We start from the raw sequence: 22,654 nt of genomic DNA on the forward strand, positions 1-22,654 counted from the left end.
AGGTTTTGTTGAGAACCCATGATAACAGCAATCAAAAGGCGAATGGTGCGCAAAAGTCCTTGTTACACTAAATATGCCACTGCCACGAAAGCAGATGAGGACGAGGCCCATTTAAGTAAGACCACAGATACTCCACAATATGCATTCGACAACCCGTTTTTGCCATCTATATTTCCATGGTTTATGGCCACGCGCCTATTAATCAGTTTGGAAACTTGGTTCCAGATTTACACTTTCAAGTTAAAAATGACCTATACGAACCACATTTCCAAAAAAAGTTGGGATGTTGTGTTGCTCTGTTTTTATGTAAATAAAAACAGAATGCAATGATTTGCAAATTATGTAAATCCAATATTTAATTGTGGATAGTGCAAAGACAACATATCATTTGCTGAAACAGAGATTGTTATTATTATTTCTTTTTTTAGTATTATTGTTTTATGAATAATAAATTAGACAGGTTCTTCACTGAGTTACTTCAACTCTTAACAACATTCCTGAATGAAATATTGAGAATGAAATATTGTCCCATCCTTGCCCAATAAAGGATTTCAGGTACTCAACAGTCAGGGGTCTTCTTAATCATGTTTTTAAGTCCATGATGCACCCATGTGAATGGTCTGAACTGCAGACAGGCCATTTTAGCACCTGGACTCTTCTGCTGTGGAGCCATGCTGTTGTTATGTGCAGAATGCAGTTTGGGATTCCTGAAAAAGACGTCTGCACTCAAAAGGTGGCAGCACTCAAACCTGTATAAATCATTCAGCATTAATTGTGCCAGATGTGCAAGCTGCCCCTATACCATCATAGATGCTAGCCTTTGTACTGTGCACTAATGATATGTTTGATGGTCACTCTCTTCCTCAGCCTGGGGGATGCAGAGTCCATGATTTCCAAAAAGAATTGCACATTTTGATTGGTGTAACCACAGGACAGTTTCCACTTTGACTCAGTCTATCTTAAATGAGCTCTGGCCCATGAGACAGAAACATTTCTGGATCATGTCTAAGTACCGTTTCTTCTTTACAATTACAGTTCTGTTCCACATTGTGTAGGCCTGTATTTAATTATACGGAAGTATTTCCATGATCCAATAGAATATGAAATAGGCCTGTGTTCATTTTATTCATTTGGAAGCTTAATTGTGTCACTGGGTGTCTGTTAGGACTGTGCTTTCGATGTCAAAATATTGATATATCATATCGCCACTTGCGCAATATATAGTATTGCCACTGCCACCAAATATTGATAGCATTAGGTTGTGCAAAAATGTCTACACAGCAGTATTTTTTATTATTATTTGTTTCCTGAATTATCTCTTAACTATGTCACAACACACAGGTTATGGCATAAAGGCAGCCCAAGGCCCATATACAGTAGGTCAGACTGGCATCTCAAAATATTTTTTTGGCCAAATGATCTCCAAGAATCTTAGAAACTTCACAGTCAGACAGCAGCTCTTCCCCATGTACTCTGAATGGATCCTACACATCTAGCAGTCAACTGCCACCCCCTTGTGGCAATAACTTTAATTTCTTAATACATTAAATGGGTGAAATTATCTCCATTTATAATAGTACAATCATATACTTTAAAACGTGTGTGAGGACCAATTAAACATGTTTGTTCAGTCAGGATTGTAATATAATTTTTGAATCCCTGGTATAATTTTATGATGAAGAATTCATCATAAAAGCTATCCCTTTACTATAATATTAACTTTGATATTCTGCTAACTTTCATACATTTGATCCCCCAAGACCAATAATCAGTGTTTGCATTCTGACTGTCAACAGTCCTTAGCTGTGAAATCACTGTAAACCACAGCCTCTTTAACAAAATAATGAAATCCATGGGAATCATATGAGAGAGGCTCATCAACAGTTTTAGAGGAAATTTCATATAAATGCCATAGGCTTTCTCATCATGGCACTGAACTGCCCTGTTCTTGACAACATTTCTTACTGTGTCCAATCCATTCCACAACATGGAGAGTAGGTTACAAAGCTGACTAAACCTAACCACATTATACAGAGGGACCCATCAACTGCACTACATTAAAACATGGACATTCAAACACACACACACACACACACACACACACACACACACACGACACCCACGGCAGATATGCAGGTGAAATATTATTAGCCCTACCCAGCTAAGAATTCTCAATGTCAGCAAAATGTGAGACTGGGCAAAGTGGAGGCTGTTGAAGTTCCACTGACACTTGCATGCCACAGCAGAGAAGCGTGACTTCCTTCATCTCGCTGGATAGGCTCGGCAGTTCTCTGCGAGACAGTCTCCTCCCCCATTAGTGGATGAGAAAGAGAGAAAAGTGCTTGTTTGTCTCACAGGAAGAAGTTGAAAACATGAACCAAACCGACAGATAGCAAGTAGACACAAGCGCCATTTAGGTGGTAGGTTTGCCTCGTTTTCAGAGTTCAGCATAAAATGCTGTTGATCTTTTGCGCTCGAGGTTGACATTTTTGGAGATATGAGCATAGAACTGAGGATATCTGTGACTCAGTATCAGTAAATTTGATCTCACATTAGGCAAACCAGCAGCATACGGGAAAATCACTGCATGTCTTTAACTTGGATTCCAGGAATTACCACTGAAGTTGGAGAAACATGTCAGACCACAGGTCCAGCTTTCTTCACATTGGAGACATAGTTTCCCTCTACGCGGAAGGCACTGTCAATGGCTTTATCAGCACGTTGGGGTACGTTACCTCCCATTGAACTTTTGCGACTGTGCTCAAGCTTTTTGCGACTTGTGTTTCAGCATAGTTTTATTATGCGGGAAAAGCTAGATATTCAAAGGGTAGTAATTTGAAGTAACATAAGAACTGATAGTTTTGGCACTTCCATAGTCACGGAGACGTCTTCAATTTAGCCTACTGACTGAATGAGGAAGTGATATGGGGCTGGAGTGATAGGCCTTGATGACCGTAGTAAAGGAAACACGGTCGCGCAGTCATGCAAATAATTGAGAAGGAATGCAAAGCTGAATTAACTGGAGACGTAAACGTTACTTTTCGTCGAAATTGTAGGTTACTATTCAGGTCAATATTAGTCCCATAAGTCTGCCAAGGTCTCCACTGTGAATTTGACTGAGATTAGGCTACGTGGTAGCTGTAACCTGGGTCGTCACAGCCCCATACCTAACAGGATCATTCAAACCGAAATTAATGCCTAAGAGGACGTGGAGCTTCGATCAAAACAATTAAATACATTACCTCAAAGGTTTAAATTTAGACTAGAGTTGGATTGTCTCTTCAAGCCACAATTGGCTCAGCTCCCAGCATTACACATGGCGCCGAGGAGCTACAGCAATGCACTCACCGTAAATTCCTGATGGGACCTCTCTTTTGATGTGACATTTTCAGTCACCAAAATGTCAAACCATGTCACCGGTTTACTGTAAAATAACAGCCAACTGAAAACACTTTGATAGCCTAGCCTAAATTTTTGCTTTGCGTGACCCCATATTTGGAGACATTAGAACTATTCCTACATGAAACTGCATGAATTCATGGAAGAATAGAGCTGTCAAAACACACCGAATTAACTACGTTTCGTTTACTTAATTGTCCCCAGAGCTAGTCCACCGGCATGCGTGTAAATTGTAAGTGCATGCCGTTTTCTAGCAGACTCTACTCAGGCTCTGTGTGAGAGAGGGGATACTTGTGCACACCACAATGCATGCCCTTTGGCCTGTGGGGGTGTGAAGAGGAGACCAAGCAGGTCTGGTCAGTGGAATGAGTGTCATACCCACGTCTTGGGGAAGGTGTAATGAGAAGGGCAGGAGGGAAGGGTGGTGCTGGAGCATGTATTTCCATGGTACCTCACTGCAGCCCTCCTAGGCCCTGCCCTACAGCCATGTGTATCCTAGAGCAGCGCAAAATGAGAGAAATACATGTTCATGCATTTTGATATTGTAACCTCATCTTTCATCTGAGAGGACACTGATGAGGTGATTCTATAGTTGTCTGCAGAATGCGGTTCAAACTTGTCATCGTAGACTACCACCATTGGTGACCGAACACTCTTGAAGATTGACAGATTGCTTGAAGACAGACATGGGCAACTTGGCCACATATATCTTAGCCATAAAAGAAAATCTTCATGCCAATATTTCCAATTTGCACCTTTTAATCTCATTAGTTCTTTCACACAAACTTACGTCACAGACCACTTGGAGGTGCAAACAATATTGGATTTTTAGTTAACTTCGAAACAGGCACTTTACTTTGGATAGACAATAGAAATACATCATAGGAGTGATTAACGTTAAACAATCTAGACTGGAGTAACTCAACATTTGACACCTCCTATATGTTCTAAAGATGTTAAATGCCCTTTATAGTTACCAAATTGGTAGCCAAGGAGCCAGAAGTGAACACGCATGGATAGCTATAAAAACTGTGCTTTCATTATACAACTAAACACGACACAATACTTTTATAAGCCTTGAGCCAGCACCTTACTATGTGATCTCAATGGCGATGCAGCGTTTGTTTGCACCTCCAACAGCATGGCGTACCTGGTTACCTCTTAAAACACCTTCAAACGCCCACAAATACCCATATGTTTGTGTGAAAGAATTGAATTCCTTAGAAATATGAAATGTCAAGTGTTCTTATAGCATATGAGCAAGCTCAAAAGTAGCAGTTACAAGTTAGTTAACCTGGGTCAGTTTCTATAGTCAGCCAAATTGCATGATGTATAGAATGTGAATACAGGCCTTCAGTCTTCCAGACTATGTATCTTTGTCATGTCCACAGGGATACCCTCTGGCGTAGGCATGTTCATTCACATGGGCACATTCTGTCCCAAAATCTGGTTTTCCTCTCAACGATCCACTCTAGGGTTGTCCATGTAATCCAGTAGACCATAAAATAAATGTTATTTGCCCTTTCAAAGCAACTCTTGTGGACAAACAAGAAAAAGTTCTTAACCCCAAAACAATGAGTTCACAACAGAAACGGCGCTATATAATATATTATGTCAAATGATTAATAGGTACATCACCTTACATTATTATGTCAGAATTTAACAGACCTGTATTTGCTCTCCTGTAAAAGGAAAAACAAGCACCAGTATGAAATTAAAAGATACACATCTCACAGTAGGAACCCAATGCAACATTTTTTTCAGTTATTTGTAAGTCCAATTACTTTTGAAGGCAGACTCAGTCCTCTGGCATGAAGAATACCAGTGATACCAGTTCTGCACACATTTCTGAAACATGTTGTTTACATTTGCTCTTTCCTGGAGGGGTTGTGTTGCTCTGCCTTTCTTTTTAAAATCTGCAAAGGTTTTCAATGTGTTCTTGACAAGGTTGTGGTATTCAGGCTTCTGTTCTTTATAACTCTTGTTTTATTTCAGTAGTGGACTTTGGATCATCATGATCACGCTGGAATATTCCTCGTGCCAAACATGTAGAAACTGAGGTCATCTTATTGGCCAAAAGTTGGTTTCTTCTGACCAAAGAATGGGCTTGCCATCAGGCTTCTTTTCCTCTTCTTTAGCGAAGTTTAATATTGCATTTTTGTCCGAAGAGCAAGTTAGGTAGACTGGGTAAACCCAGCCTGATCTGCCGGCAATTTGATTTTGCCCTGCAGCTCATGCTAAGGCAGTGCAATTAATCACATTAATTGATTAATCGTGATTATGACTTCCAACGATTATGAAAACAACATAATTGAAATATAATGATTATTTTGCTACATTCAGTTTCAGAACAATGCTCTCCTTTTGCCTTGAGTTGTGTGCATTATCCCTATGCATGTATTTTTTTCTGTTGGATTATATTTAAAATTCAATTTAAAAATGTAAAAAATGTAAGTTTTGAAAATGGATGATAGTTCCAGAATCACTGAGTAATCGTGTTTAATAACCATGATGTCAATATTGAACAAAATAATCGTGTAAGGATTTTGCCATAATCGAGCAGCCCTAGCTCATGCTAAAAACCTCCACATTATCCTACTTCCGTTACAAATCTGTGGTGAACAATCAGACTGGCTTATCCACCTGGCGCACTCTGATCGTTGGTCTGATTGGTTGAAGGACTATCCAATTGCGTACAGTGTTATTTTAATTATGCCCGTTGGATCACGCCTTTTGTGCAGTTGAAAATACAGAGCAGACTCCCCACACTAATGTTCCATCTTAAAAGATTGATCTTGATCTGGTAATGGCCATGCTACAAGTTAGGGCTTTTTTTGTTGGATGCTGTCCAAAGAGATTGCTATCATGCTGTGCCTGATATGATTTCCATTGATAAACTCTGTGGGTGGCAGGTCTGAAGCACTTGCCCTCCCATTTTTCAGAGATTGACTGTGGTGTCCATTTAGGGAGATCAGCGGCCACTGTGGCTCTGATTGCTTGCTCTATTACTGCTGCGACTGTGTTTCCACTGATTTTTAGTTGGCCACCTACTTTCCTGTATCCTCTATCCATCTTGGTGACATCTCATATTTTTCAATTCCTCTTTTTCATTTGGAGCATGAGGCATCCCATAGGTCCAGCCACTGCATGTCCAAAATTGAGAAAGTTCTGGTATTTTTCATAGCTACACTTTATTTTGAGGCCAGTATTTTCTACAGGTTAAAGTATTTTTTTGATAGTTAATCTAGTTATCAACTTTGAAATTATGCACTCTGTTTCATACTAATTCCTCTGAGAGTGAGAGGATCTCAGATTGATAAAGGATGTACCGGTACATAAATTGGTTTAGATGTGGCAGCACCTTTGCTTTGTGCTTTTCTGCACCAAGAATGTGGTCATATCCTCCATGATATAGTGGCAGATTCCTTCCCTTCATAAAAATGTGTCATCCCATGATGACACATGATGAATGATCTAGGTAATGCATGTTTCTGCACCAAACTGTGGGCTGCTCACATGTAGGATGAGAACAAGCAAGGCAGAAGGTGGAGTTCAAATCATAGACGAGGAAGAAGAGTTAATTGCTGACAATGGTCAGGTTAAGGTCCGCTTTTTGGGGTAGTGTTTGTGTTTGTTTGGCTCTCAAGACTGTAAGCTGATGCCAAAGAAGATAGTGCTGAGTGTCAATTTCTCATATTGTCATGTATGTCGTTATGGCAGAAAAAAGGCAATATTGTGATGTATGTTTAAGTCTGTAGTACTCATCCCAAATCTCTACCTATAGTCCATGCATGAATGTCAATTATTTATTTTTTTGTGATGATTGTGGCCATTTTCTTGACCACTGAGATTATGAGTTTATGAGCCCTGTCTTGATTACTAGTTGTCAGACATCTTTATGTAATTATGTTTATGACTCTAGTCTAGTCCAGAAACATGGCTTTCCAACATGTGGTCTTCTGTGATGTGCTTGGCCGCTCCTCTTAACCAAAACCCTCCTTACTCACTACATTGGTTCTCTGGTTTCCCACAAATGAGTCACAGATTTGCCTGTTTGACAACATTTCATGCAGTTAAGGTAACTACAAAATAATCTGAGGAAATAAAGGAATAAGTAGTAGATTAACTTGCATGATGGTAGTTTAGGGAATAGAATCCAAAGTCACCTCAGAATTTTAGTTTGTGGTTGACATGCTGTTGAGACTCAAATTCATTCATTGTATAAGCTCATACACCTGACTATGTATTTAAACTGGGAGACAGCCTGTGTGTCATCATTACCTCTTTATAAGCATATCATCAGTCAGACGTAATAGAGGTGGGATTACCAATAGGCTACATTCAGTAACTGAGGTCACAAACTAAACCTCATTTAATCAAAACAGCCGCATAATGTGTAATTAAAATGGTTTCTGATAACAGTTAACCTCAATCACAGCATTATGCACCTACTTGACCTGTAGTAGTTGTGCTGCCCCTGTCATCAAGTAATGGTGCTATAATTAGCTTGCCTGCATCCTGCACAGCTCATTTAGTGCATGCGTGTGTGTGGGTGGTTCATGTTGATAAAGAAATGTCTTTAACTGTGGTTAAAGATTGGTGCGTTTAAAGTCCTCAGTGAGCTGAGGTCCCGCCGTGCGTTCTCAAGGCCGGCCCTCTCCTTTTTCTGTCTACGTTCCTCATTCACGAGCTGGACGAGCTAGTTTGTGATGCATGCTGTTTCCTTCCTGTGCTTTCCCTCACTGCACTCGATTAGATGGCCTGCTGGCTTCTATTGTTCCTCCTTCAGATGAACATGCTGATAATAAAGGTAATATGTGTGTATGACGGAGTGCTCATAGGGAGAGATCAACAAGTATTACCTGTGCCTAACTAGACTACCAAGGAGAGAGTAGATATTAGCCTACTGTTCAGTATGGCTGAGGGACTCATCGGAATGAAGCGAGCGTGAGGGCAGAGTTGTGATGTGAAAAAGTCAAAAAGTTTGAAACAGCAAGCTCATGTCCTCAACACCACCACATAAGTTGTAGGACTGGCGTGCGTGCGTGTGCGTGTGCGTGTGCGTGTGTGTGTGTGTGTGTAGGCCTACTAACTGATGATAACACAATCAACTCTGATAGGCTGTGTGTGAAAAACGCATTGCCACAGTTATGGGTCAAGGTCATGGGACTGCTTTGAGAATTGAAAGCTGGTAAACTTTATGAAGACTATTTGGGAACATGGCTAAAATCAGCACCAACAACTTACCTATTTCTGTATAGCTAGAGGAAGCTGCTGTATACTTTTCCCAACATTTGTATTTTATTTTCAATTTATAAGCGAAAGTCTTATTAGCTGCCTCCTCCTTCAATTCTATTCTCCAGACTCGTGTCTGAAGAGTTGTTAGTCTATTAGCCTTGTGTGAGGCCCCAAGGGTTATCACTGTGCTGTGTTGTTGCTTACATCGGTGTTAGGATTTGGTCACACAGCTGACCCATCCCCCTGTGTCGTCCGAGCCTTACCTCACTCTGGCCTCTGGGCCTCTGCTTTGCCAGCTCCCACGCGTCTTGTGCTGCTACCTGTGGTCAGCTGACTCGGGACATGTTGTGTTATCTCATAGAGGGAAGGAAGTGAGCTCTGTAAAAACCCAATTGATACAACTTGAGGAAGGAGGGTGTTCTGGACAAACACAACAGTGACTAGTGAATGTAAGCAGTTGTCCAACAGCAGAGCAAATCAAACTGTATTACATGATCTGAAGAGCTTTTGTGTGCTAGGGTATATTCACTCCATCCACAGAAGGGATCAATGGCCACCCTGCGGCTTGCATTCAAACACATGACCATGGTGTGAGAATGCAACAAAACTGCTCTTCAGTACAAAACGGATGCTGTGAACTCAATGAGGCCTGTAGAGATACATTACACTTGACACACGTGGTTGTCCCGCCTCACAGAGTTTCAGTATTAGTGGTGGTGGAGTGGTGGGTTGGGAATCCACACTAACAATGGAAATAATCGCTGAACAGTGGGCCAAATAGCTTTGCATTGCTTTGCAAAAGATGCATGTGTCAGATCAGATGTATGCGTCATAGATGATTATGTGGTTTCCTTGTTTCCATCATGGTGTGATTTACCTTTATGTTCCTTGCTCTGTATTGCCCGTTGCACACTAAAACACTTCAATTAGTCCAGTGGAGACTGTAAGAAAGTAGTCACTGTGTATCAACAGGCAGGGGATTAGCCATGACAGTTTGGTGCCCGCGGCCCAGGCTTAAATATAGCTGTCGCCGGGGGAGAGTGGGCGGCCGGGGGCAGTTAGGCTGTTGCCCGCGCAGCCTTGTTATCTGGGCTCCCCAGCGGCCGGCTGCTCTTCCTGTGGCGTCGGCCTCGGGGGCCCGCTGCTCAGCTCCGCTCCGGGCCGCAGCGTAATCAGCCCTGACAGCTCGGCCCGGTGCAGGGACACCTCGTCACGGCCGCCTGCTTTATTTATACGTGTGTGGGCTCACAAACAAGGTGCCAGGAAGCCTTGAGAGACAGCAACCTTGGGCTCACCCACTACAACCACCCAGCTGTTTTTTTCCTTCAATCCACTATTTTTTATATATATATATTTTTAGAAATAAACTCCCCTGCAGTCGTAAGGCATGATGTTCTCCTGATTCTGTCACCCTGTTTGTAATTGAGTCCTAATCAGTGCAGCCGATCCTCCCTGAGACGTCCAGGTGAACAGCATGGTCTGCCATGCTCCGCCAGGTGGATGTAGACCCTCCCTCACACACACCAGGCTCTGGGGGCCTGAGGTGGGGAGCCAGATAGGGGGGACCAGTGCGGATGTTCTCCCACACAGCCCGAGCTGTAGACGTTGTGAGCCATTTGAGGGATGGAGGATTATGCCCTGCACTTCGTAGGTTGTGCAATGAGGGGTTACGCCTGATAGTATCATGAAGGTCTTGGTGGAAAAATGATTATTTGAAATGAATTGCTGTTTTTTTTTTTATCTTGACCACAAAATTTGTTCCAAATGCTTTTTCACTTCCTCCCTGCGGCTGAGTAAACAAAGAGGTGTGAGTGGCAACAGTTGTGGCGGTTGACTTTGACTTTGGCTGTGCCCATGACACATTTTCTCTCTCTCTCTCTCTCTCTCTCTCTCTCTCTCTCTCTCTCTCTCTCTCTCTCTCTCTCTCTCTCTCTCTCTCTCTCTCTCTCTCGGGGCAGGTTGGTGGATGACCGGTGTGTGGTCCAGCCGGATGCAGGGGACCTGGCCAATCCCCCTAAAAAGTTCAGAGGTGAGCGCTGTGTTTGCACCCCTGTTAAATCGTGTGGGTGTAAATCATGTTTTCGGATTCATAACTGACACACAGACATACTTAGACACATGTACACACTCACTCACTCACTCACTTACTTTCTCACTCTCTCTCTTTCACACACACACACACACACAGACACAGTCTATGACACATGCATACGTAGACTCTCTCTCACTCTCACTCTATCACACTCATGCTGATGCTATGCTGTTGAGGCCATGTTGCCCATTAGGTCAACATCTTGTTTTGGCTCTCCAGAGCTCAGGATGGGCTGGACAGCCTTGCTGTCATCACAGAGATTGCATAACATGTCTAACAGTGGACCGCATTCCACAATGAGGTCACCACCAGTAACCTACTGCATGGGCCTCTCTTAAACATGTGCTGCAATGCACACCATAGTGGTTGCAAAGGACCTTTTGATTTATGCATAAGTGTGCTAGAATGATCCAGAAGGCACTTATCATTTATCACTTTTGGTGTTTACAATGAGACTGACCTCTCCCTCTCTCTCAAACTCTCCCTCTCTCCTTCTCTCCCTCCCTCGCTCTATCCCTATCTGCAGATTGCCTGTTTAAGGTGTGCCCCATGAACAGGTACTCAGCCCAGAAGCAGTTCCAGAAGGCCAAGACGGGCAAACAAAGCAACAACACACAAGGAGATCTGTTTAAGAAACTGCAGGTAAACAAGGCAGCAACACGCAGTAAGATCTGTTCAAAAAACTGCAGATAAACAAGGCAACAACATGCAGGGAGATTGGTTCAAGAAATTGCAGATAAACAAGGCAACAACATGCAGGGAGATTGGTTCAAGAAATTGCAGATAAACAAGGCAACAACATGCAGAGAGATCTGTTTAAGAAACTGCAGGTAAACAAGGCAACAAGACGCAGGGACGTCTGTTTAAGAAACTGCAGGTAATGGCTGCCGTGGCTCTGTAAACGCGCCGGCAGGCTCTTTGCAGCAGAGGTGAAGCACAGCACATACATTTCTATGAGTATAGTGAGTGTGGCCAGTTATATAACAGTTCCTGGGATTCTCAAGGAGAGGTGGAGCACTTAGACAGGCTACTTTTCTGCTGGCAGAGGCGTGTGCATTTCCAGGGAAAAAATAGATAGATAGATAGATAGATAGATAGATAGATAGATACTTTATTGATCCACAAGGGAAAAGAGCGTTCTGAGATATGTACAGCTACCAAGAGGCCAGAATGAACTGTCTGTTCTCATCACTCCTCCCTTCTCTCCTCCCCTCTTTCTCTCAGAATGCTTCGGAACTGGAGAAGAAACAGAACGAGACGGAGAACAAGAAGCTCCTCGGAGAGGTTGTTAAGTACAGCAGTGTCATCCAGGTACAGCCTGTCTCCACCCCCCAACCCCCACCCCCCCCCCCCCCTCTTTTATCAAAACACGTTGAGTGCTGTGTTTGTTTTTGGGCCGTAACTAGGACTGTGGCCAATGTGACTGCTTTTCACATTTTCACTGGGTGCCAGTAGCCAGGAAGGTGTTCAGTTGTTTGAGGTGGACCCCCCCCCCCCCTCCCCCCCTCAGTGTCCCATTGAGTCGTGTGACTCTCCATAATAGCCATGGTTTCTGGATTGTTCCGGAAGCTATTTGGATTCAAAGTAGTTCCCCCTCATTGATAGTCATGCCACATTTGCCTCAGCCTTACCGTACATTTAAACAGTAGGGTTCTGTGTACTGGGTGGTTTTACAGTACAGGCAGTTTTTAAACACAATTTGTAACATGCACTTGGAGATATTGCAAAAAATATCTTCTGTGTTTCCTCTATCCATTTGTGATATTGAGCATTGTGTTCTCAAAAAAAAAAATGAACTAAGAGAGGTGACAGCTCTCTCCAGTCACATTGTATTGAGCCATCCATCTAACCATTTATTATGTGTGTCTAAAACTGTAGCTGCTGCACATCAAGAGCAATAAGTACCTGACGGTGAACAAGCGTTTGCCAGCGCTCCTGGAGAAGAATGCCATGCGTGTGTCGCTGGATAACGCCGGCAATGAGGGCTCCTGGTTCTACATCCAGCCCTTCTGGAAGCTCCGCAGTGAGGGAGATAATGTAGGTGTCCCCCTCTCCCATCACCACCAGATGGGAGTTCTTTATTCCAACAGTATGCTCTTTATCAGGCATCATGCACTCAGAGCAAAGACAGGCTTTTTAAAAAATTTTAAAAAAAGGAGGGTGTTCAGAGTAGCTGTTGCTATTAACATCATTAATCTGTTGCAGATTTTACTTTATTTGAACGGAAGTTACTCAGTCTGTGTTGATGTCATTTTAAAATGGTACTTAATGTGAATGGATTCTAGAGATGTATTTTAATCTGCTCTTTTCAAATCAAACTCTAAAAGATTCCCATCATGCTATAACACATTAACTCATTTGATCTTTCCTTTCCTCTCAACTTAGAAAACCAATGGGTAAAGGTACATGATTTGATTGCTGTGCATGTGTGTGTGTGTGTGTGTGTGTGTGTGTGTTTGTGTGTGCGTAGTCTATTGTGTGTTTGTTAGGATAGGCCACATTAGCATGTTAGCACTGAAACTGTGACCTGCACGTTTGAATGTGAGACCTCATTTGTTGCCTGCGTTTTCACCTTGTCATCACACTTTGACACGCCATATTTACCTTCCTCTTCAGAGAAGAGAGTAGTGATACTGGGCCAGTGAGATTTTGAATTGCTCAGTTTAGAGCCCGTCATGGGTAGTTTTATCTGATAAACAGTACGCCATCAACACTGTAGAACTTGTCTGTCCCACCAGCCCCAGCACCTTATTTGTGTAAACACAGACCCATGTATTCAAACACCCTCTGTATGGAGCACTAGTCTGTGGCATTTGTCAGAGTGTGTGGTGTGCTGTTTAATGGCCATATGGAAGTGCCCTCTGTAATAGACCAGCCTCCTGTGCTCTCCTTGCACTGAGCCCCCGGACTCATCTCCACCATCCAGCTCTCCCCACAGGACCACACTATGGTAGCCACGCAGGCCAGAAAGGAGAGAGAGAGAGAGAGAGAGAGAGAGAGAGTCAGAGTCAGAGAGAGTCAGAGAGAGTCAGAGAGAGTCAGAGAGAGTCAGAGAGAGTCAGAGAGAGTCAGAGAGAGTCAGACAGACAGACAGACAGACAGACACTTGCGTGTAGGGTGTGGTGTTGGAGAGCCATAAATGCATGGTGCACCAGGGCTTCTCTCATGCATGCCAAAGAGCTGCCATTTCCTGTTTTACCACCGGTTGTCTCCTGCCCACGTACTGGTCATGGAAAATTAATTGCATGTGATTCACTCTCCTCCAGAGGGCCTCACTGAACTTCTGTCCTGTTTTTACCCATCTCTTTCTCCCTCCTTTCCCGTCTGGTTGAAGGTGGTTGTTGGAGATAAGGTCGTCCTGATGCCAGTCAACGCTGGACAGCCGCTCCATGCCAGTAACATCGAGCTCTTGGACAACCGCGGCTGCAAGGAGGTGAGGTATTCCGGAAGGTTCCGCAAAGCATCTATCACTCATATCCGCATTGCTCATTAACAGTGAAGTTAAAGCTTTTAGTTCACTGCCAGCTGCCATGCTGCAGGGTGTTTTCTAAGATGAGCTTCATGCAAAAGTCAACTCATAGCTGTCTCTGTTGTTGGTTTTGTTTTTGCAATGGTGGACAGGTCAATGCCGTGAACTGCAATACGAGCTGGAAGGTCACGCTTTTCATGAAGTTCAGTGACTACAGAGAGGATGTACTCAAAGGGGTCAGTGTGTGGCAGACTTCCCCTTGTCTCAGACAGAATAATACTCAACACTGGTGTTTACAGTAGTCATTGGCAATACCGCAGATCTTCCCCTTCCTCTGTCGACCTCCACATTCACATGTCTCTTACTTTCCTTCCTCTGACTTTCTCTCTCTCTCTCTCTCGCTCTCTCTCTCTCTTCTCTTTCTCCTCCCTCACTTCCCCTTTTGTTCCCCCCTGGTCTTCCTCTTCCCCCCTCTCTTCCTTTGTGGCAGGGGGATGTGGTCAGGCTCTTCCATGCTGAGCAGGAGAAGTTCCTCACATGTGACGAGTACAAGAAGCAGCAGCATGTCTTCCTCAGGACCACACTCCGTCAATCAGCAACCTCCGCCACCAGCTCCAAAGCCCTCTGGGAAATTGAGGTTTGACTACATCTTTCTTACTGGTTAGCCTAGTTTGCAGGTTTGCTGATTTTTGTTTGTGCTATGACAGGACGTTCTACTGACCCTCTCTTGATGGGCTGTTTGTTACAGGTGGTGCACTACGACCCCTGCCGAGGAGGCGCCGGCCAGTGGAATAGCCTGTTCCGCTTCAAGCACCTGGCCACCGGCAACTACCTGGCTGCAGAGGTGCTTCTTCTCTCTGTCCTCACCCCTCTGATTCTTTCCATTTCCAACACCATCCGTTCCATAGCCATCACCCACCCACTCCACCCTTGCCCTTGTGTAGCTGCACATAACTATGGGCACGTTTCCCCTGACTGATGTGTCGCTTCCATGTGTCGGAGTCTAAACAACAGCTTGTGTGTCCCTGTGTGTACGCTGCTGCTCCTTTTTAAAATACATTTGAATATGTGCAGCCACACTCACCGTCAAAACAAACACACTCCTGTCACATGAGCCCGAGAGATGGGGATCTTCTGCCAAAAAATAGAAGTACAGCGGAGCAGTGCCCAGTGAACAGTTTTTTTGGTTATGTGTGAGGAGACCCACAGACAAAGAGACGCACCCGAGTACAATACCTTCTTTCCCCCCCAACCAGGAGGTGAGGGAAATAACAATGGTGTTCATGTGTGTTCTCCGTGGCGTGCTCCCGCCTGCTGGCCTATCCTAGCATGCTCCAGTGGATGTGAGGGCGCACCGACCTTGTGAGCACACTGGTGCTGGGTGCCGTGTGAAGTTAGATGCCCAGACGCCCCCAAGTGCCTCATTACACTCTCTCTGTCAGAGCAGGAGTCAGAGCTGAGAGCAGCTTTAGATCTTGAGTTTACACTTAGTGTACTGTAGATGGCACTCTCCCCACTGTTTAGACTCATCCCAAACATACTGCCAGATGTTAGCAGTGTGTTTATGAATGTGTGTGTATATCTGTGTGTGTGTGTGTGTGTGTGTGCGGGTCTTTGTGTGTGTGTGTGTGTGTGTGTGTGTGTGTGTGTTATGTAATAAGTGCTTGGTTTGCATTTCAGGTGAATCCAGATTTTAGGGCGGACAGCATAGACCAGAAAGGAGAGGTGAGTCTGCACTGTTTAACACTGCCCAGAACTACGCGTGTGCCGACTGGTTATTTCCGCCATTATGAGCCAAGGAACTTCCAATGCTCAAAAACTTCCAATGCTCAAAGTCATGATCTCCAATGCTCAAACTTCCAATGCTCAAAGTCATGATCTTTTGATATGAGACTGATCTGGGGTGATCTTGTGGTCTAAAGCTCTTGGTGAGAGAACATATTTGTTAGGCTCCTTTTTTAGGTATTATGTACCACTGTTGTCAGATGTGCCTCTCTGAGCGTCTGTTTAGTTTCCTCCTCTTACATGTTTGAGGTCTTCTGAGCCGTCAGAGCCAAACTGCTTTATCACGCTTCCACCCGGTTGCTTAGTGATGAAAGTGCTATTTTTTTCCCTTCCTTTTTTTTTGGTTGGTTATGCCATTGCCATAGCGATGCCATGACGCTTTTTCACACTCATACTGACGCATGTGAGTGCAAGCAGAGGGCTATTCATGACCCGACAGATGCAGTGTTATTGAAAGAATCAATGAGTTTCCATTGGGGGCCGGCACGATTATCAAATCGCTGGAGCCTTTTATGAGGCGACGCCTGATGATAGCGCGTCCATCTGTGTCTGCCGTATAAACAGTGTTTGAACAGTTTAATGATGTCCAGCCTGTCCACTGCTCATGTGCACTGTACACACTGTGTGTATTTGCCTGGTGAATTCACATGCTAACACTCCCCTCTGATACTGAAGCTCTGAGTCCGCAAGGAACTTGAGTCAGTCTTGGGTCTGTCTTGAGTCTTTCTCCCAACATATGTGGCCACCTGCTGCCTAAAGTTATGTATGCCTGACTCTGGGTGCATTATGTATGCATGACTATAGGTTTGTGTTTGCTGTATCCATGACTGCCATTGTGTGTGTCTGTGTGTCTGTCTGTGTGTGTGTGTGTGTCTATGATTGTTTTTCATTTGGTAGTGCTTGTATCTTTCATATTCAAAGGAAGTCGGTTCATTACTGCTTGCTTTCCTGGCACTACCACCTTATTTTTCAAATAGGTCCCATGTTGAAAGTGGGAAATGAGACCTTTATGAGACTGAGAATGAGACCTAAAAGTGGTGTGTGAACACACACTTGATTTGATCAGTGTAAATCGTGTAAACAGGAAAAGAGATAGTCTGTGTCTGAATGTGCATGGTTGTGTGTGTGTGTGTGTGTGTGTGTCTGCTGAACTGTCTGTCTCTGAAATTGCTGCCCCCTGCTTTGCCCTGTTGTTTGGCTGCATATCACAACGTTTCCTGGGACCCCCGCCTTCTCCCATTCTCCCACCAGCGGCTCTTATGTAATCTCTCTGCTGTTCTCTATACTCACCCCTCTTTCTCTCCTGCTCACTCTCTGTCTGTCTCACACACACACACACACATAAATACACACAATTTTGCTCACGCACACAGACACACACAAACGCACACACACACTTACAGAACCACTTGTATCGTGTGAGACAGGCTCAGTTCTTACTCCCTCGCCCTGGGGAGAAGTCTATTTACGCTTTGTTTCTCTTCTCCTACCTGCCGTATTAGTATTCTGCTAAAGCAACTATTGCAAACATACGCACACACTTACACTTGCACACACACACACACATACACACGCTCTGAGGGGGCTCCTTACATAATGTCTGAGTCTCGGGATGCCCCGTGAGAGGCAGCAGACGTGCTGTCTGCTCGGCTGTGTGTGTGTGTGTGTGCGTGTGTGTGAGTCATTGGCGCAGCAGCGCGAGCGAGGGAGCGCGAGGGAGTGGAAGCGGAGCGAGAAAAAAGAAGAAGAGGTGTTTGGTGGGGGTGGCTGGAGCCAAGCGCCCGTGAGTCTCATGTCTCATGCAGGAGAGAATTCTGGGATTAACTCTTCAGCGCCGGCTCTGCAAAACAAGCTTGTGTCTGTGATTAGTGTTGTCAAGAGCCCGCTGTTTAAAATCCTCCCTCAGACGCAGTGTGCATCTTCCCTCATCAGAGAGGACGGAAACTATATCCCCAGAATACTTCATGACAGCTAGGCACAAGGCCTGCCTGTGGTGTTTCATGTGAGTGCCCCCTGCCTGTTGATAAAACTGCAGTGTCAGCCCCTAAAACAAAAGCTCCCACCGCAATTTATATTCAGATGTGGACCCAGACATCCCCACAACCTACCTGCTTTTTTTTTTCTGAAGACATAAGGGTGCAGTATATTCATTCTGGCTGTTCTGGAAGTTTCTGTGAATGTTAGTTAAACTCAGGAGGCTGGCATAGCTTCAGGCTGTCTCCCTTGTCTGCCCGCAGTACTGTAGAGAGGTCCAAACAGGCGTATTCCGTTCTAGTGGATTTGAATGCTTGTAAGCAGTTTTTAAAAAGCACACCTTCCCTCAAACACAGATTGCTACAGCATACCATTTGCTCAACACAGGAGGTGTATTTATCTCATAACAATAATACCTCATCTCAATCTCAGTCACATTTGCATCTCATAATCTAATACAAAGGAAATCATGTCTGTTATGTTTGGATGCACACAGTCGGTACCCCACATGAGTTTTCTCTTGCTCCGTCTAGACAGAGACAGACAGTGTGTTCAAGAAGAAGGGGCAGGCTGCGGAGAAGATCGCCTTCACCCTGGTGTCGGTGCCTCACGGCAATGACATCGCCTCGCTGTTTGAGCTGGACGCCACCACCTTGCAGCCGGCCGACTGCCCCGTGCCCAGGTCAGTCAGCGGGTCCACTCTCTCCCTCTCTCTTTGCTACAGCGCCTCCGCATCTTCTGTGTCACGTAAAGCACTTTGAAACCATTGTTATTAAGTGAGGAATTTCACACACCATTAAGAGCCGTTCACACCAGGAACAATAACTGTAAGGCCAAATGGCAAAAACAACGCTTTTAAGTATTGCTGTAGTCAATATGAATGACAACGCTCACACCACGCACTATAACAAAAACGACATGAAGAACAATATTGTCAGGGATCACTTTCAGAGCCATTTTAAGAACAATAAAAAGCTGACAGCCAATCATAATCCGGCTAATTATAGACATCATATTTATCATCATGAGGAAAGATTTATCTCATATTCCTCGTTAGTGTCAGTGTGGATGCTCATATTATTACATAGTTACAGATGTCTGTGTAGTATAATATAGTATTTATATCATTCCTGGTGTTAACAGCCCTTTGCCCTCTAGGCTGAGGGCAGTTTCTATTTTCTATGGATATGTGTTGTGTGTTCCTGTGCGCACGTTTTAATGGATTTCTGCCTTGTGTTGCAGGAACTCTTATGTGCGTCTGCGTCACCTTTGTACAAACACCTGGGTGACCAGCACCGCAATCAACATTGATAAGGATGAGGAGAGACCGGTCATGCTCAAGGTGAGCACACACACACACACTCAGACATGCACACACAGTGATGTTGTTGATTTCATACACCCACCTGCAGTGCCTGTTCAACACAACACTTGCATCCTCAAACCACAGAGCCACTTACGCAATACAGTCAGAAGTGAAAGTAAACAAAAGTTGAAACTGTATCTTTAAGTGAATGCTGGTTTTATTTCCCCACTGCAATCATTCAGTGAGTGAGACACTTTTTTGAGTGATGTGCATTCATCTCTTGCATAAGTTTAGTCAAGTTAAGTAGTGTTGCTTTGTGTCTGCTTCACTTGAAGATTGGCACCTGCTCCACGAAGGAGGACAAGGAAGCCTTCTCGATCGTGTCTGTGCCGCTGTCCGAGGTCAGGGACCTGGACTTTGCCAACGATGCCAACAAGGTGCTGGAGTCGACCGTGGGCAAGCTGGAGCACAGCAACATCACCCAGAATGAGAGGAGGTACAGCCCTTTTGTGCGCTTCCTGTTCAAAAGGTCACAGGGTTCGCCTTGCCTGCCGACATGCCTTGTGGACAGCAGCTGCTGAAATGGACTCTGCATATAATACCACAAGGTTCAACAGTGCATGACATGTCTGTTGCATCAATGTTCTCTATATAGTTCTTGGAATTCATTGAGTGAACTAAGATGGTCTTGTTACAAATATGATAATGCATGATAGCTCAGTGCAGGGCAAGGTGAGTTTGTTATTGTTTTGCATTGATGGCAAGGCCATGGTGGCACAGAAATGTGAAATTCAGCCATTGCTCTTCACTGGCCTCTAGTTGCCCATTCAGTGTTTGTGGTCAAAGAACTTGTGCGTGTTCATACAAAGTCCCGGCTCTATAAGTGGGGAAACGAGCATAAAAAACAACATTAAAAAATGTCATTGACTGTCATTGTCACAGTCAGTCGACCCCATGCTTCAGGTGCGCCGAAGGAATGGATGTGATTTGATTGACTGTTGAGCACAAAGATCAACACTTTTTCCCAAGCTGAAACTGAATCATGGGCCCCATGTTTTAAGAATAATATCAGTTCAAGCCTCACAGTGGCTTCATTTTGTGTTTGTCCTACAAGGGCCATTTTTGCACAGAAAAGGCTGTGAATGAACTCTTGAATCTGTTTTTCCTTCTCTGAAGAATAGAATATGAAATGTCTTTTCTTCCTGGTATGTGCCCATGAGCTTAATATCAGCTGGTGTCCTCCACCAACGCCGTGCTGTGCTGTGCTCTTCAGGTTTGTCATCAACCTGCTGGAAGATCTGATCTTCTTTGTGTGTGACGTGCCCAATAATGGCCAGGAGGTGCTGTCAGTGGTCATCTCCAACCTCAACAGAGAGCGGCAGAAACTGATGCGGGAGCAGAATATACTCAAACAGGTCAGATACACACACACACACACACACACACACACACACACACACACACACACACACACACACACACACACACACACCTAAAGCATACTTTACAGACCAACAAACATGCTTATCCAATACCATAGTCCCAACTCTGGGAAGCACAATTGCAATCAAACTCAAGCTGAAAGATACGTCTAAATTTAGACCAGTTCATTACACACAGAGCCCACTTGCAGAGCATCACACAGTCACACTGTTAACCGCAATCAGGAACCTGATGACTTTAATCGTCTACTTCCTTTTTGTTTGAAAAGACATTATATGATAATTATCTTTCATTGAATTCACCACCTATACGTTATTCACCATCAGTGAACAAGATGGGAATTTTATAATCAAACGCATATCTCTAGTGTAATTGGCTGAAAGGATTTTAAAGCACTGCGGGTTGTTAATCCATTCTATTTAAATTGATCTTACAATTGTGTTTTTTGAGTAGGGTATTATAATTTAATCATTTATAAAACAAGGGAAAAACACTCTTCAGAATGAATAATGTAAACTTATAAGTGACAATTTGTCTGTGACTTTTGTGTGTGTGTGTGTGTGTGCACTGCAGATCTTTGGCATTCTGAAAGCTCCGTTCAGTGACAAGGGGGACGGTCCAATGCTGAAGCTGGAGGATCTGGGGGACCAGCGCTACGCCCAGTACAAGTACATGCTGCGCCTTTGCTACAGGGTGCTGCGCCACTCCCAGCAGGACTACCGCAAGAACCAGGCATGTCCACAGCCGCAGAGCAGAGTTTCCGCTAGAAAAAAATGGTGCCGGTCAAAGTGACAGGCAGAGGTTTCGTTTTCCGGACATTTTGATGATATGCCGGTCAAATATCCTATTATCCCTTCTTAATTAGTCAAATTTAGGAAAACTGGAGACAGGCTATGTAGCTAAAAGAATGACATAATCAGGCTGTATAGAATGCAACATGTTCATTAGCCCAACTTAAACATGCCTAACAAGATCTAGCCAGTATCTTTTCATGGACAGCAAGAGTCCGCTTCGTTCGTTGTTTTAAAAAGGCTACGTTGTTTGTTGCTGCTACCCACGTTATCGCCAGTGGTGACTGTTTAACTTACTCAGATGCGCACACACAAAAATGAGCGCTCACACCACTACCCCCTAATGCTATGCCTTTTTATTTGATAACAATAAATTAAGAAATGTTTCCTATTCTGGGAAATGTTTAGTTTTTTTTTTCTTTCGGCCGCGGTTCAATGATACCGTTTGATTGTGCCAGAAATTATCCGCGGACCAGTAATCGCCTCGTCGAGGAGGCCCTAACCCTGCAGATCATAGACAGAGAACGCATAGGCCTACTGGATGCTTTGGGTAAAGAACACTTTGCATGTCCAGTGTACACGGAGAATGACAGTGTCTTGGAGCGGCCGCACCCCCCGCAACTCCACTTCCAATGTCACTGATTCCGACAGATACGGCCGACACTTCTGCTTTTTATCTGGTGGTGGTGGAGTTGACCGGACGGACATCTGAGGCTTCAGACGTTACCAATTTATCATCATCCATCGCATCTGGCCTCTGAAAAAACTTTTAAGGCTCTGTCTGTTTGAACCGCCTCACTCATTTGTTCGTTGTTTAACATGGACGTTTTAAGTGTGCACTTCCTATTTGAAATGCAGCAGGCTATGCGTGTTGTTTAATAGCTTACTTTTCAAACGGTAGAGCCTGTTCATTTAAAAACCTAGCCAGAGGACGTATAATGTAGGCTTACCTATTAAGGCTTATTCTCAAATTCAGATTGCGTTAGGGGACGGGATTATTAGCCAATTTCAATCGGACAATTTGACCGGAGAGATTTAATTTTGTTGGACATTAATTTTTTTTTTCGGCCAATGTCCGGTAATTACCGGACAACGGAAACCCTGACGCAGAGACAGGTGCAGAGACAGGCACGGAGAGAGGCGCGATCAAATGTATA

General features: G+C 44.2%; 1 protein-coding gene across 5 annotated transcripts in view; it reads left to right on the forward strand.

Moving 5' to 3' along the window:
- The first annotated feature begins 2,300 nt into the window (after positions 1 to 2,300).
- Positions 2,301 to 22,654, forward strand: part of itpr2 (inositol 1,4,5-trisphosphate receptor, type 2) — an 86,392-nt gene continuing 66,038 nt past the window's right edge. For 4 of the 5 annotated variants that reach the window (XM_042111342.1, XM_042111340.1, XM_042111341.1 and 1 more), the window contains exons 1-15: positions 2,311 to 2,726; positions 10,596 to 10,666; positions 11,256 to 11,371; positions 11,954 to 12,040; positions 12,608 to 12,766; positions 14,064 to 14,162; positions 14,351 to 14,434; positions 14,689 to 14,835; positions 14,947 to 15,042; positions 15,879 to 15,923; positions 18,491 to 18,639; positions 19,200 to 19,299; positions 19,599 to 19,759; positions 20,537 to 20,678; positions 21,280 to 21,438. In XM_042111342.1, coding sequence (XP_041967276.1) covers positions 2,635 to 2,726; positions 10,596 to 10,666; positions 11,256 to 11,371; positions 11,954 to 12,040; positions 12,608 to 12,766; positions 14,064 to 14,162; positions 14,351 to 14,434; positions 14,689 to 14,835; positions 14,947 to 15,042; positions 15,879 to 15,923; positions 18,491 to 18,639; positions 19,200 to 19,299; positions 19,599 to 19,759; positions 20,537 to 20,678; positions 21,280 to 21,438 — 1,707 coding nt within the window. In that variant the 5' untranslated portion in view covers positions 2,311 to 2,634. Of the gene's footprint in view, positions 2,727 to 10,595; positions 10,667 to 11,255; positions 11,372 to 11,953; positions 12,041 to 12,607; positions 12,767 to 14,063; positions 14,163 to 14,350; positions 14,435 to 14,688; positions 14,836 to 14,946; positions 15,043 to 15,878; positions 15,924 to 18,490; positions 18,640 to 19,199; positions 19,300 to 19,598; positions 19,760 to 20,536; positions 20,679 to 21,279; positions 21,439 to 22,654 lie in introns of all 5 variants that reach the window. The other variant, XM_042111339.1, reaches the window with a different exon arrangement.

This window comes from Alosa sapidissima, chromosome 11, assembly GCF_018492685.1.
Source record: "Alosa sapidissima isolate fAloSap1 chromosome 11, fAloSap1.pri, whole genome shotgun sequence".
In the NCBI taxonomy this organism is placed as follows: Eukaryota; Metazoa; Chordata; class Actinopteri; order Clupeiformes; family Clupeidae; genus Alosa; species Alosa sapidissima.